At 38.5% G+C, this 14,906-nt stretch overlaps 1 protein-coding gene and 1 long non-coding RNA gene across 21 annotated transcripts in view; one reads left to right on the top strand and one right to left on the bottom strand.

Moving 5' to 3' along the window:
• PHLDB2 (pleckstrin homology like domain family B member 2) overlaps nt 1-14,906 on the top strand; it is a 217,737-nt gene that overhangs the window by 178,487 nt on the left and 24,344 nt on the right. For 8 of the 18 annotated variants that reach the window (XM_077883718.1, XM_077883712.1, XM_077883711.1 and 5 more), the window contains 7 exons: nt 279-434; nt 1,364-1,474; nt 4,315-4,404; nt 7,849-7,992; nt 8,608-8,796; nt 10,587-10,727; nt 11,902-12,001. In XM_077883718.1, coding sequence (XP_077739844.1) covers nt 279-434; nt 1,364-1,474; nt 4,315-4,404; nt 7,849-7,992; nt 8,608-8,796; nt 10,587-10,727; nt 11,902-12,001 — 931 coding nt within the window. The remainder of the gene's footprint in view (nt 1-278; nt 435-1,363; nt 1,475-4,314; nt 4,405-7,848; nt 7,993-8,607; nt 8,797-10,586; nt 10,728-11,901; nt 12,002-14,906) is intronic. The other 10 variants (XM_077883724.1, XM_077883720.1, XM_077883721.1 and 7 more) reach the window with 6 other exon arrangements.
• The window catches only part of LOC144305043 (uncharacterized), a 30,595-nt gene that overhangs the window by 3,501 nt on the left and 12,188 nt on the right, over nt 1-14,906 (bottom strand). Inside the window, exon 3 of one of the 3 annotated variants that reach the window (XR_013372067.1) lies at nt 10,259-10,345. The exons of 1 other annotated variant lie outside the window; for it this stretch is intronic. This is a non-coding gene — a long non-coding RNA (uncharacterized LOC144305043). Of the gene's footprint in view, nt 1-10,258; nt 10,346-13,812; nt 14,075-14,906 lie in introns of those variants that run through there. One more of the 3 variants, XR_013372068.1, reaches the window with a different exon arrangement.

The raw sequence follows: 14,906 nt of genomic DNA, 5'->3' as shown, positions 1-14,906 counted from the left end.
TTTACACCCACCTAGTAGTTTTAACAAGAATTCCTACATCCACAGAATAGTCTAAAACTGATGGTCAAACCAATACTTCTCTTCCCCAGTTCAATTCCATTCTAATGGTCACTACCCTGGGATTTCACTCCAAAAGAGAGGATTATCATCTTCCAACCCTGGTCAGCTTAGTAACTAGAAAGATATTTTGGACTGTTTGCTTTTAGTAATTTTTCCTTTATGCTAAGAAGGCCACAGCCATTCCAATATGTCTTGTTTCCATTGCCTTTTCTCCAAAGGACGCCGACCTGTTGGACGTGGAGAGCAAACACTTTGAAGACCTAGAATTCCAGCAGCTTGAACGTGAGAGCCGTCTGGATGAGGAAAAGGAGAACCTGACCCAACAGCTCCTGCGTGAAGTAGCTGAATATCAACGGAATATTGTGACTCGAAAGGTACTTTTGCCAGGAGTTATTCATTAGAAAAAAAAAAATCCAAATTTGCCCCTTGCTCCGTGACAGTAATCCTCATTAATATAGCCCTCTGTCTCCTTATCTTTATATCTGAATATATCTGTGTGTTTCACCACATGTCACATTTGACAGATTATGGCACCTGCCATCTACATACCAAATGGTGCTCCGAGCTAGATAAGCTGAGATGTGTAACAGTTATTGTTACTTAATGCTGTAGGTGCATTTATGAATAAAATCTGGTATTTTTCATTGATGTGAAAACCAAGGGAGAGAAAAATCAGAAATTCAGATATTTGTTTTAAGTGACTTGCTTTTGCCATCGTAGTAACTAGATCTAGAATAATTCTGTGAACAACATCTATTTTGGAAGTTCTGTTTCCACTGCTCCTAGTTCTCGAAGCTGGCTGATAGCTTATTGCCATTTGAATAGCGCCTTGGCATCCCGTGCTTATCGCTGGCTCCACCCAGATGTCCAGCCCCAGAATTCAGCTCTTGTTCCAAAACTTAGAATCACATCCCAGTGCTCTGTACTAAACCAATAAAATTGAGGGAAAGGGAAATGAAAATGGTGACTTCTTAAGCTCTCAGCTTAAATAAGAACTTACATTGTTATTTTTCCCATGAAGCATCTCCCAAGTCTAAAACAAGATTTCCTGTTGACTTCTGCATTCTTCAAATAGATTTTAAACCATGTGGACTATATTGGCCTTAGGTAAAGAAAAGCCTTGAGCTTGGCAGGTCAAAGAAACTGCCTCACGGTCTCAGTATAATCACTGTCTACCACCAACGAAAATGTGACCATCGCTAATCCAGTTGTAAACACTTTTCCATTTTCCAGGACATACTGGCAAACCAGTGAATGTCTAAGGTGCCTCTGTATACGATCATCTTTTTTTTTTTTTCTTCAGGAAAAAATTTCTGCACTGAAAAAGCAAGCCAATCATATTGTCCAGCAGGCTCAGAGAGAACAAGATCATTTTGTGAAAGAAAAGAATAATTTAATAATGATGTTGCAAAGAGTAAGTATTTCCTTTTTTAGCACTGGTTGTAGTAGAACTCAGGTTCTAACTTGGGCAAAGTTGCTTCCTTCAAAGAAAGTATCTTTTAATAGTGAATAGTTTATTATAATTTAAAGAAGACTTTGTAATACACATTTTTATTTAATTCTCCACATTAATAAGCTGATGCTCTGCAAACAATTCACTCTAATTCAGAAAATAAGCAAGGACATTTTCCTCATGCTTTTTCCATGGTGTGAAAATTCAAACTATGAAAACCACATACGTTTTTGAATTTTCTTCTTTTGAAAACACAGATTTTTCATCAGATAGGTGGAACATATTTTGCTTTTATTGCTGCTGTCAGACATTTTGGCTCAGCTGCTGTGGTGTCAAACTCCAGTTATTTGCATGTGGGTCATCCTGGCAGTTACCATCTTGGGTTTAGTTTGGCTTCATTGGCTAGGTAGATACCCTGCCGGGGGGCAAGATCATCCTCACTAAAGTGACTGTGTTCCTATCTGCTCAGTGCCTAATGTGCATGTAAGGGTTTTCTTTGCCCACCTGCTGGGTTTTCTAACATAGTGCCTGGTCTAATTTCAAGTCTAAGATACCAAAAATTAAAGTTGATGGGGCTAGCCTCAGAACTGAGCCTTGTGTGTAGGCCACTGCCTAGGATATGACACTTGGGATTCTGAAAATATGAGATGGACCCAGAATAACATACAGGAAAAAGAATGAGGGACTAAAGGATAAGCCTAGACCATGATCCTACCTACAAGAACTGTAGTTGGAATATTCTCAACTAAGCTACCAAGCTATTTTTAGGCTGAGAAGGGAGAGAAAACTGGTCCTTTACCTAGAATGATGAGTTTATTCAAGGTGTGCCTATGTAGCCCACACAGATCCCTGACAATGCCCCTCCTCCTGCTTCTTTGGCACCTAGAAATCTTGGAATGGATTTATATTCTCCATCCCTGTCTCCTGCTCTGGGAATGAACTCTGGTTCCATTAACCTCTGCACCACCCTTTGCATATGATATCCAAAGCGACAGCTTAAATTAAATAGTGTAATATGGAGGATTTAAGTAGTTTCTAAAGTTTTAGCAAAAAAATGGGAAAAATCTCTTAGTGATAGACTTTTAAAAATGAGTAATCACAATCACAGAAATACCACTTCCTCATTAAAATATATAAAATATGATTCTTTTCCAAAAATTGTGATCTATAACCACAATTTGTATTTTCCCAAATTGATCTATAGCTCCATCTCAATCTCAATAAAAATTCTTCCAACAGACGGGCAGCCCTGGTGGCTCAGCGGTTTAGCGCCACCTTCAGCCCAGGGCCTGATCCTGGAAACCTGGGATCGAGTCCCACGTGGGGCTCCCTGCATGGAGCCTGCTTCTCCCTCTGCCTGTGTCTCTGACTCTGTCTCTCTCTCTCTCATGAATAAATAAATCTAAAAAAAAAAAAAATTCCAACAGACTTTTTTGTAGAAATTGATAAGTTCATGCTAAAATTTATAGTTGATCTGCGTTATTCATGGACTCTATTTGTGAATTTGCCTACTCACTAAAATTTGTTTGTAGCCCCCAAATCAATACTTGTCATACAATTCACTGACGTGTGTAGAGCAATAAAAATTTTGTCTCAGCATGCACATTCCTGGCTGAGGTTGGCTCTACCTTCCTGTTTCAACTCCCATAGAGTAAATAAGTATCCTTTTTGTTGTGCACTAGTTAGTGCTATGATTTTACATAGTTTGTGCTTTTTTTTTTTTTTTTTTTGGTGATTTTGCTGTTTAAGATGCCTCCCAGCATAGATAGTGCTAACGTACTGTCTAGTGTTCCTAAGGGCCGGAAGGTTGTGATCTGCTTCAGGGAGAAAATAACGTGTTAAATAAGCTTCATTCAGGCATGAGCTACAGTGCTTTTAGCTGTGAGTCAGTGTTTATGAATCAACCATGTATATCAATAAGCCGTCTTTAACAGAAACACACATAAAGCAGAGTTATGTATTGATCAACTGATGAAATTATTTTGACCAGAAGCCCACAGTAACCCACTTCTGTATTTCCTGCAGGAACAACAGTTCAGTATTTACTGAATTACAATTCAGTGTTCATGGCAAATTTATAGAACATAAGAATTACAAATAATGAGAGTCAACTCTGAAAATGCCAAGAGCATAGAATAGCCAAAATAATTTTGAACAAGAACCAAGTTGGAGGATTTATATTATTTGATTTCAAGGTTGCCTCTAAAGCTAGAGTATTTAAAATGATGTGGTGGTGCTGATACAGCTGGACATAAAGATCAATGGAACTAAACAGAAAGTCCAGAAATAGACCCACACATATACCGTCCATTGATTTTTTTTTTTTTGACAAAAGGCTCTGAGATAATCCAGTAGGGAAAAGAAAGTCTTTCCAACAAATAGTGCTGGATCAACTGGGACACATGGAAACAAGTGAATCCTAATGCGTCTGTCCTCACACCATGCATATAAATTAATTCAAGGCAGATCGTAGACTGCAACATAAAAATTAAAGTGATGAAGTTTCTAGAAGAAAATATAGGACTGCAAGTATACTTCCCTGGCCTTGGGGCAAGCAAGGATTTCTTAAAGAGGATATGACAAAGGACTTAAACGCAGAATATATTACAAACTGCTACAATTCAATAATGATCAATAAACAATAAATAATTAAGAGAAAACAAGCCAAAGATTTGAGTACAAACACTTCACCAAAGAAGATATATGAAGAGTCAATAAGTCACATGATAAAACAGTCAACGTTATTAATCATTAGGGAAATCCACGATTAACCAAGCTTAATAGATTTTGTGTTTCTTCAGGAAAAGGAAAATCTTTGTAATTTGGAAAAGAAATACTCCAGCCTCTCTGGGGGGAAGGGGTTTCCTGTCAACCCCAGTACTCTAAAAGAGGTAAGCTATGATTTTACATGTCTACTCATGCCAGCTTAGAAATCAAGAGATGTGCCTCAGTTTTTTGTGATTAACTCAATAGGAAAACATTAACTTGGAGGACTTAGAAAGCATTCGATGCTGTGATGGTTTTCCTGCCTTTTATTTATGTTTTGAGGATTTTATGGATTATTTTTGTGTTTAATGCAGATGCACTGTGTGTGTGTGTGTGTGTGCGCGCGCGCGCGCATGTGAGCGGGTACAGACTACGCTTGACAGTGACATTGTGGGTTAACTTGGAGTTGCAAACAAGTTAGGATCCACACCAAGATTAGTCTTAAATTCCCTCCCTGCCATTTCCTTTTTCAGTTCCCCTCTTTCTTCCCATCTTTCTTACTTTCTTTCTCTTTCTCCTAAGTCTGAGGGCACATGAAAATGCACATTTGATAAGATAGTCTGCTTCCTTTCTTTTCTCTGTTTCTTTCTTTCCCGCAAAGCGATTTCTACTATTCTCCTCCCTAAATCAGAAAATCCTATTTACATTAAGCTACACACACACACACACACACACACTCACACTCACACACTCTTTATTCCAAACATCCATCTTTCTGAAATACCTTTTAATGGAGCTATGCTGCTATAGTGGAAGAATATTTTAACTCTAATTTGGAAAGTCATAACCCTGAGTGAGAAAGAAATAGCTGTGTGTGTGTGTGTGTGTGTGTGTGTTTTAGTATAGTTGACACACAGTGTTACATTAGTTCCAGGTGTACAACATCATGATTCAGCAAGTTTATAGAATATGCTGCATCCACCACAAGTGTGGCTATCATCTTTCCCAATTGAAAATAACTTTCTTTATATTTGTTTTTTTCCAAAAAACTAAAGAAAAACTTGCTTCTGCATAAAAATTTGTGTAATTAAAAAAAAACCTTTATTTATAAATATCTTTTTAAAAGTGGAGTTAAGACTTCCAATATAGGAAGTATTGTGTGTGTGTATGTGTGTAGGTATATGAAGTAAATGCTCATCACGTAGTAAGAATGAATAACATCTATCTTGGAAGCATTTTGTGAAATATTTCTACAAGAGCTTAATTAGATCATTCAGTTTCATAGTTTCTCTCCATTACTCAGAACGTGGAACTGGCAGATTCAGTGAACAAAGGGTCATAGTGGATGGAGTGTAGTGGAAGAAGAGAACGTGGGTGAAGTGGGCAAGGACCAGAGCTTGGGAGGCATGTTAAAGAAATATGGTTTATCTTATGTGGCCGGGAAGTCACTGAGTGAGAGGGTTTAAGCAGGGGGGGTGATATTATTTGATGTCCATTTGTTAAGCATCACTCTGGGCTGCGGGATAGGATTATGAGGAGTAAGATGAGAAGCAGGGGAACCTGTAAGGAGGTGATTGCAAGGATGTAGACTGGAGATGCCTGCGGCTTTCCTTCACACAAGGGCAGAGAGATGGAGAGAAATAGCTGGATGTGGATATATTTTGAAGGCAAGAGTTGCCAGTTCTTGCTGATAAATTGGATGTGAAGATGAAGTAAATTAAGGGAGGTATTAGGAGTGATGTCATTTTTCCAGTTTGAATAATGAGCTGGCCAGCGAGGACCTTTTCCTGAGGTAGTGAAGAAGGGGAATAGTGCATGTTTAAGAGGGAAGATGTGCAGTTTGACTCAGGACATACCTATTTTGAAGGGCTGTGGCATCCAAATGAATTAGATAGGCTCTAAGGTCTTTTTACCCGTTGGTTCTAGAATAAAATCTTTCCTTTTCTGTTAATGAGTTGTTCGTTTTCTTTGCAGACTTCCTGGTGCCAAAAGCCCATTTGACTTTGTGCCATTTGTATGGCTCCAACTCTTGTGTTTGTTGAGTAGCTATGTTCTCTTCATGGACTAAGCTGACTTGGCTCACAAGATGTTATTTCTTCCTTCCTTTCTCTCTCTCTTTTTTTCTAAGGAGTGATTAATTTATATCTAACTCTTTTAAACAAATCCTGCTTTTGACAAATGGCATACATTTTTGAGCAATAAGTCAGGTCATGTGGCCTATGAGTATGAAGAATCAGATCTCGATTTTGAAGCACTGCACTGTCACCTGAGCAAAAGAATACCTGAAAAGTCATTCTCTTCATTCCCCTTCATTATCAAAGATAAAGTGATATTCAAAAACCCAGCTGTCAACTCCCCTGACTTCAGTTTAATTTTCTGAAACTTTACATGCTGTCTATTGCCAGGAAGTACAATACCCTATTCAGCAGCACTTTGAAACCTACAATTTATAAATAATCAACTCTAGCTTTCTCCACTTTGTCGTAATTATAAATTACCAGTGAAAACCTTGCTTTCCTACCTGAAATTTTTGCTTCACCAGCAAAATGATATCTTGCCTACCCTGGCACCACTTTTTTAAAGGATCGAAGGGCTAATAGAGGAATCCAAGTGCTAAATTTAACTCAGTTTTACTTTGAAAAGTGGAATATTATTCTATACTCTGTATTCTGCTTTTCCTGCTGTTTTGTTGATGTGGTGAGAATTATGGCTGGCCTGTATAAATACTTTCCATGAAAATTTACAAGTGCCTTTTCCTCAAATATAAATTGAGGAGTTTTGATTCTTGCAAGTTTGGGTTCATGGCTATTTTCTCGAAGCTGAAGCCAGAAGTGCATCATTGTACTTAAAAGTCACAGGCAGTTTTCTGTCCTCTGGTAGAGCTGAGAGTTGAGGAAGCCGCCTTGAATTGAAATAGCTTCGAGCTACAACTCTATCTGGATGGGGTGGGGTGGGGTGGGGTCCTCTGGTGTGTGTGTGTGTGTGTGTGTGTGTGTACATGTGTCTTACTAGGGAAGGCTCATGAGGGGATGAGTGTCCCTTTTATTCTCATTTATTTGAGATACCTAAAAACTAGATTGCATTACAAATAAGTTACTATTTATAAAATTTCTTAGTACAAAAACCTGAAGTCCTCAGCCCACTTTGTACTCATACTCTATCTTGTCAGAAAACAGAAGAAAAGAGGAAAATCTAAAAATAAGGATTTGCAGAAAAGGCTCTTGAATTATGGAGTGAGTGATTGCATTGTAAATTTATATCTCAGATTTTTGTGTGTGTGTGGTTATTTTAAGTGTTAGATAGTGATACCCTCATTCAATCAACAGAATGAATGCTGATACCTCTACATATTTTAAAATTGAAGGTTGGGGTTGTTTCTAATATAGTCATCTTTTACTTCACCCGCCCCCCCCCCAAATTGTGTGTAATGTTTGGAATATCATTTTTCAAGATTAAGCATCGTAAATCCATTTTAATTGCTGATGATTCCCTTAATGAAACATTTGGTAATTCCACAGATATTTGGCTGTGCCGCTCGAAGCTAACTCCATTGTACTGGGAGCATTAATACTCTCGCATGCCTCAGCTTTTGCTTTCTTTGTGTTTAATTTCTGAATTCCTCCTTTTAGGGCTATATCAGTGTAAATGAATTTAATGAGCCATGTGTCAATTCCACGAATCTATCCCCTTCCACTCAGTTCCCTGCTGACGCTGACGCTGTTGCCACTGGGCCTACCACAGCTGTGCTGGTGAGCCAGCCACAAAATAAAGAGGTGTGTTGGCATGACATTTCATTCATTCACTGCTTTCCTCATGTCAAAGATTAACCCATGGTTACCTGAAAATGAAGATGTGTGTGACCCATATATGTCTGGTTGACCAGTAGGCCAGAGTGATGCTGAGTATGAAAAACATACCAACCTGGGACACTGTTCTATGGATTGTCATATTGGAAATCATGAAATAGGTGGTGCAGAGTGGAGTGCCAAGAGAATTAAGTTCAAGACAATAAGCTCTAGATCTTAGCACTCTGACCTGACCTCGTTTTCATAGAAACCAAAAAGCCTTTCTTAAACTGTTAGTTTGAATCATTTTTCCAGTTTGATTTTGTTTTATGTTTGTGGTATGGATTTTTTTTTTAATGTTATGCCTTTTTAGAACATCTGGGAAGGGGCAACGAGTAGTAAATTAAAACACCTTAGAACTGATCCAAGTTGCTCCCAGAGTGGAATTTTAACAAGAGGCTAAATTGAAAGCTCCTGGCCATCATTTGTGACTTTGTGATTAAAATACAAGGAAACAGAATAATGAGATTATCGATTTCATTTCTTTGTCTTATTCTTTCATTTCATATGGACACGTGCATACTTTTTCTTTCTCCTATAAAGCAAAGATCACCTGTCTGTTCTGGATTTATGTTTCCTTCCACCCTCTCTCCTCATCCTATCACTCAACTTCCATCAGCCCCTTGGCCGGAAGTCCTGGCTCCGACTGTTGATCCTTTCCCTTTAAATGACACACCTCCTCCTCTACCAGCTAAGAAACACAGAATGCAGCAACAGCAGCAGGAGCAACAGGTAACTTAGGCACTGGTGTTCAGAGTCTGAGATTTTGACCTTGACAACAAAGTCAGTAATGTGGAATCTTGCCTTCCACTTTTCCAAAAGTATTTTAAAAAAAAGAAAAGTAACATATTCCTTTGCTAGGTTTTCTTTTATCTGGTTGGTTTTTGTTCTTACATTTTTTTAAGGACATTTAGTATTTTTTAAGAGTGTTGGGATTGTTCTAAACTTTGACACCTTGATTGTCCCCTCTTGACTTTTGACATATTGGAGCTAGATACGTTTCACGTCTTCATGCTTCAGTTCCCATTCAATCCAAATATTGCAACTTGTCTCAGGTAGTTTTCAAAATGATAATAATTATATCCATTAAATCCATAATATAAAAAGTTGCTGTGTCAATGCAAAATATTTTCCTTACAAACTTACTGAAATCATAATAATGGACATCATACCCTTGCTATGTGTCAAAATGTGCTAGACATTTTACAAATAAATATCTCATTTCTTACGTCTACTAGTCCTGAGAAATAGGAATTAACTCCTTATTGACATTTAGGGAACTGAGGCTTAGCAGAGGTAAATAGCTTGTCCAGGGTCACACCACGAAGAATGCATTTGGTTCATAGAAATTTTTACTGATCATATCTTTTAAATAAAAAATTCATTATTATGAATGTCAACCTTCTTTTAGTATATCTAGTGCATAATCATGCTTGGGTATTCAAAAAGTCTGTTTTGAGGTTTCCTTTCAACTATAATCAGACGTTATATGAATTTGGCCCCAGAAGATGGTAAGGAGTCCTAGTGACTGGATCCCCAAATTTGATGAGCCCTGGTTTGCTGTGCCCAGCCATTACATTTCTTGAAGTTATCTTTACTGCCTTTTACCTTTTATTAAAGGACTATATCTCTTTGCTACTTTTAGGCTAATAAATATTAACTACTATAAATAGATAATTATAAAGTTAAAATTTAGATATATTTCATGATTGGCATGTTTAAAGATCATAAATTTGCTAATTCAAATCTGCATTAATTTTGATGTATTTCAACAACCTGAGCTTATAAAAAAAGTGATCAAACCCTAAGAACCTCTAATTAGGAAATTACTACTCAAGGCATTTTGGGAAGAGGCTAAGAAAAATTTGGACAAATTTCAAGTTGGCAAAAATGTTGCCTAAGGAATCTGAAAAAAATAAGAAAGAAATGATCAACCAGAGGATTTTTAAATATAAGGGGTTACTGTAGGGATTTCTTGGGTAAGATCTTTTTTAAATAAAAGAGTAACCTTAAACGTTATATGGATTTGGAGTGTTTATATGTAATTAAAATATTATTCCAACTTTAAAACAACTTCCCTGTTTACTCGCTCTTTCTCTCCATCTTCTCCCTTCTCCCTTCCTTGTTCTCCTCACACTGGGATCTGTGCCATCATACAAAACTGTCCAGACAGACAAGGGGAGAAACTGCTTACTTGCTTTGTCCACTGGCTGTTCCGCCATCCACATGGCGACCATCATAATAATTTGTAAGTTGTCCTGAGGCCCCAAGGCAGCAGGCACTATGAAAGTGAAAGGTGGATTTTTTTAAGTTTCTAGGTTCAGTAGTAAATTCTTCCAGTGTCTATGTATCTTACCAAATGCTAGCCCTAGTCTATTAGTGAACACAAGTATAAGTTGATTTTTTTTAAATTCTGTGTTAAAATTCCAAAACTTCTTTGTAAATGCATACTTCTTAATTTCTTCAGTGACCTGTTTCAATTAGTCAAGTTTTGCTATTCTGCTTTACATTTGCATTTAAAGCATTTTAGAAGTCTGGAAGAAAGGAAAAAACAGCATAAAGAAGGCCTCTATCTGAGTGACACTTTGCCTCGAAAGAAAACCACACCTTCCATATCCCCACATTTCAGCAGTGCTACTATGGGGAGAAGCACCACCCCAAAGGTAGGACGTGGGGTGAACCAGGGGCTTTGCATTCAGTGAGTCTTGTCCTAATGTTGGCCAACGAGCAAAGGCTCTTTTAAAAAGTGCTGAATAATAAACCATCAAGTTGGCTTGTTGGGCAGATGTATGACTCTATTGTATTCGGAAGACATTTGGAATTGTACGCTCTGGGACTGAAGGACCTGGTCCTGGGTATTTTCTCCCACCACCACACAAATGGTGGATAGTGTTCACCTACATGACAGATTCCCAAGACTGCCTCCCAGATCTGGAAATTGGGGAATATAAACTCTGGATTCCAGGAATAAGAATTGAGAGTTGTTTCTATAAGCCTGTTCCTGGACTAAGCTCTTTGTATAGATTTTCTCATTTTAAAATCCAGCAACGCTATTCAGTAGAGGTTCTCGTTATTTTCCACATTGTACAGATGAACAAAGCGAGGTGTAAAGAAGCTAAGCAACTAGCCCAAGTGCCTTCAGCTGGTTAGCAGTGAAGCTGGACTATGAACCTACGTGTGACACTTGAGTCCTCACTCATGTTTTCCTGACATGGCCAGGGTGTCACTGCAGAAAGAGAGGGAGAGGCAAATGAGAAGGAGGTTCTGCATGGGCCAGGCTTTGGGGCCCTTCCCCTGTCCTTAATCAGAGTCACTTTGTTTTAATCTATTTTATAAACTGGTATTTCAAGTCTATGTCACACTAAGGATTTTCTATCTTAAAAAGTGCTAAGCCCACTAGGGTAGGTCATCGGTCCCTCCAGTCTTCAGGGGGAGATGGAAATTGGTACACTTGTAACAAATACAGCTCTTCTTTTCCTTGTGCATGATATGCATGCATTCTTGTACCTGCATCTGCCCTTGGCTCCTTACGCATGAAGATCGTTAGTTGTTCTCTAAGGGTGATTTTGGACAGCGTTTCCCCATCTGTCTTCTTTTTTTGGAATTGCTGCCACTGGAGAGATTGCTGTGGTGTTGAACCTGCTGTGCAGCTCCTTGGAAGGGCCCATGACTGGCCTTTGCCACTTAGCATGCATAAATGGGACGCCTTCATTCCTCCTTCTTATCTTCCCTGCCCTCTGGGCTTACACCGGTGCTATGGAAATGGGGATGTGGCCCCATCCTGGAGGACCATGTGGTCTGCAGTTTGCCTGAGATATTTCCTCCCGGTTCTCACAGGCTCACCTGCCCCTGGGACAGAGCAACAGCTGCGGCAGTGTACTCCCTCACTCGCTGGCAACCATGACCAAAGACTCAGACTCTCGGAGGATGCTCAGAGGTAGGTACCTTTTAAGTCAAACATCATGTCTGTGGTTAAGCATTAGAATTCTCAGGGAGAGAGCTCAAGAACAGGGTTGGGGATCATTAGGGAGGGAACAACCAAAATCCTCAGTTTTGTTCTTAACGAGTCTTCTTTGAGGAAGGATCTATATCTCATTATTGCTGTTCTAAGGTAACTTTTTCTAATATATGTATGGCTGGCAGCTTTTAAACATACGCATTGTACTTTATAAATTCAATAGAATTCTCAAACCAGGAAAGCCCCCAGGGAATTACTAACCTTCCCATTTGGTAGAAAGAAAAGAGACCAAGCAAATCCAGAGATCACCAGGGCACTTAACTAAAGCCACTTATCTGGTCTGTGGCTGAGCCACTGTTGAAACATACGCAGAAGAGTCATTGAGCTGCCATAGTCAGTAGAACACTAGTGGCCCAGGGCAGTATCCCCTGTGGGCTTCTAATGTGGCCTGAGCTTTTATTCTATGTGGTTGTTGGGTTTCAGATAGACTTTGATTCTCGGCATCTTTTACCTCTTTGTAATAATACATTACATTTATAATAGGGCTGTCAAATAGTCTTTGTGGGGCTAGGAGAAATTACTATAATGCAGTTCCAGAGGTGAGTTTCTCCTTGAGAGGATTAGAGTTGTGTCAACACAGTCATTTACGTCAATAATTTATATGAGCCTTAACTTTTGAGCAGGCATGGTGCTAGAGACCAAGAATGAAAATGAATGACACAGTCCTCACCCCTGACATGCTTATACTCTAGTGAGGAAGGAAGACACGTAATAGATTATTTAAATGAAATGTGGTAAATGCCATGATGGAGGAGTGCCCAGGATATAAAGGGGGATGCTGATGGAGTAGTGGGCATTTGGGTTCTAAATGCATTCATGCATTAGTGGGATTGAAACCCTTCCTTCCAAGCAGGCTGGGATTCAGTTCTTTTTTTTTAATAATAAATTTATTTTTTATTGGTGTTCAATTTGCCAACATACAGAATAACACCCAGTGCTCATCCCGTCAAGTGCCCCCCTCAGTGCCTGTCACCCATTCACCCCCACCACCCGCCCTTGGGATTCAGTTCTGACTACTCAGCCCTTCTGCCAGTGGTACCAGGGGATAAACACTAGTTTCCTGCCCTTCTCCCCAGAAGAGAAAAAAATGTGTGTGTGTGTGTGTGTGTGTATGAATGAATTTTGGTATATATAAAATATAAAAATGTATGTATGTGTTATATATATATATATATATATATATATATATATATCTCACTTGGATGAGGATTTTGAATCATTACTAGAAGTGATTTAAGAGCTCATGGAGGCTGTAGTATTCATAAGAGACGTTTATAATGCATGAGAGGTTTATAATGTTAATATGTGAATCATATACAGTTGATTGAACTCTGCTTTTATTTTCTTTACTATAATTTCTTAAGCTAAAATATATCTTATAATTTATCAATATGCTAAAATATCTCTTATGATTTATGAATAATAAAAATACATCAGTCTTGATATTTTGGCTCTCATTTATCATTGTTCACTTGTGGGTCAAGTCTATTTTCTGTTAAAGTATTTTTCTGTGATATTTTTAGACTTTTTGAATGGGTTTTTCCCACTGGGTGAAGATTTCAAAGCTTGAGTTGGCCACAAGACCATATTTTATGTCAAGAGTATTTTCTTAATGAGTAAGAAAAACTAGAACTTTGTGCTAAATGGAGAGATTTGTGAATTTGAGAGCTATTAACATTATCCTGTAAGAGGATTCTTACGAGAATTGTGAAACTGAAGGATGTTCAATCTTTATTTTTCTAATCTCTTTTTGCCCAACACATAATGGGAATTCCCATGTTAGATTCATAGAGGAAATGTGAGCCAATTCCCTTAGGTCCATTAGGGATGTACTCTGCAAGATCCATTGACTTTGAGCTATCTTTCTGCTCTGATTCTTCACTGATGGACTTCACTTTTGTATATCTGGGAAAATTGCTGCTCCATTCTTTCTTGCTGCAGCTCTCAAGTGCACTTCTTAAAGAGTTTCATGTGGTCCTGATGAGGTAGCTTCTGAGGAAACAGAGAACCATCATGTTGTGTGTTGGTCCAAGCAGAGATGAGGTGTCTTGTGAAGCCAGAGGAGGAGGGGCCAGGGACTGCTGTTTTCAGAGCCACAATAGATGGAAACATTGGCAGGATTTTCTACTGACCCCATACAGGTGGGGGTCATACAAAGGGGGGGACCCCATACAAAGACCAGGAGGGTTGAATCATTATTGCATTTCGAATTGTTTCACGAACATATTACTGGCTTCACTAAAATAGCAAATGCAAGTAAAATTCCATGGATTTGAAAAAATTGGACCCAACACATTTTCATGAACTCAAATGTAATAGATCTTATCATGTAGGAGGGACTTATACAATTAACTTAAACAAACTGTTTTTTTTGCTGCTTGTCCATAATGGATACGTCAAGGACAATGGTGTAAGTATAAGCCTTCCTTCCGTCAGCACTGTTTTCATAGAACTGACAATGTGAATCATGCAAACAAAGATCTTTGAGAGCAGAGTTTAAAGCAGAGAGCCCAGGAGCTCAGCTCTTAAAGTTGTAATGGTTATTGGCTTTTGTACAACTTGTGAACTGTTCCTTTGTAAGCTCTAGAATGAATGAAATCTTTGTCCTTTTGTCTTCTGTTAAATGCAGGAAAGTCCAAGAAAGGTATGGCAACCTCCCTTGTGTGGTGTTTTTGTTTCCAGCAAATGGGGACAGGTCATTGTTCAGTCATCTTTAAGAAATGATCAGATTTGAAAATAGTGGATTTTTAGTCTAATCATTCCCTTTACACAATAGAGAGAAATTGTTGCACATTTGCTAGAAACTCAATCCTGAGTGCAGCTG

Source organism: Canis aureus, chromosome 35 (genome assembly GCF_053574225.1).
Source record: "Canis aureus isolate CA01 chromosome 35, VMU_Caureus_v.1.0, whole genome shotgun sequence".
NCBI lineage: Eukaryota > Metazoa > Chordata > Mammalia > Carnivora > Canidae > Canis > Canis aureus.
The sequence above is the reverse complement of the archived record's forward strand: the minus strand, read 5'-3'. Positions and strand labels throughout refer to the sequence as shown.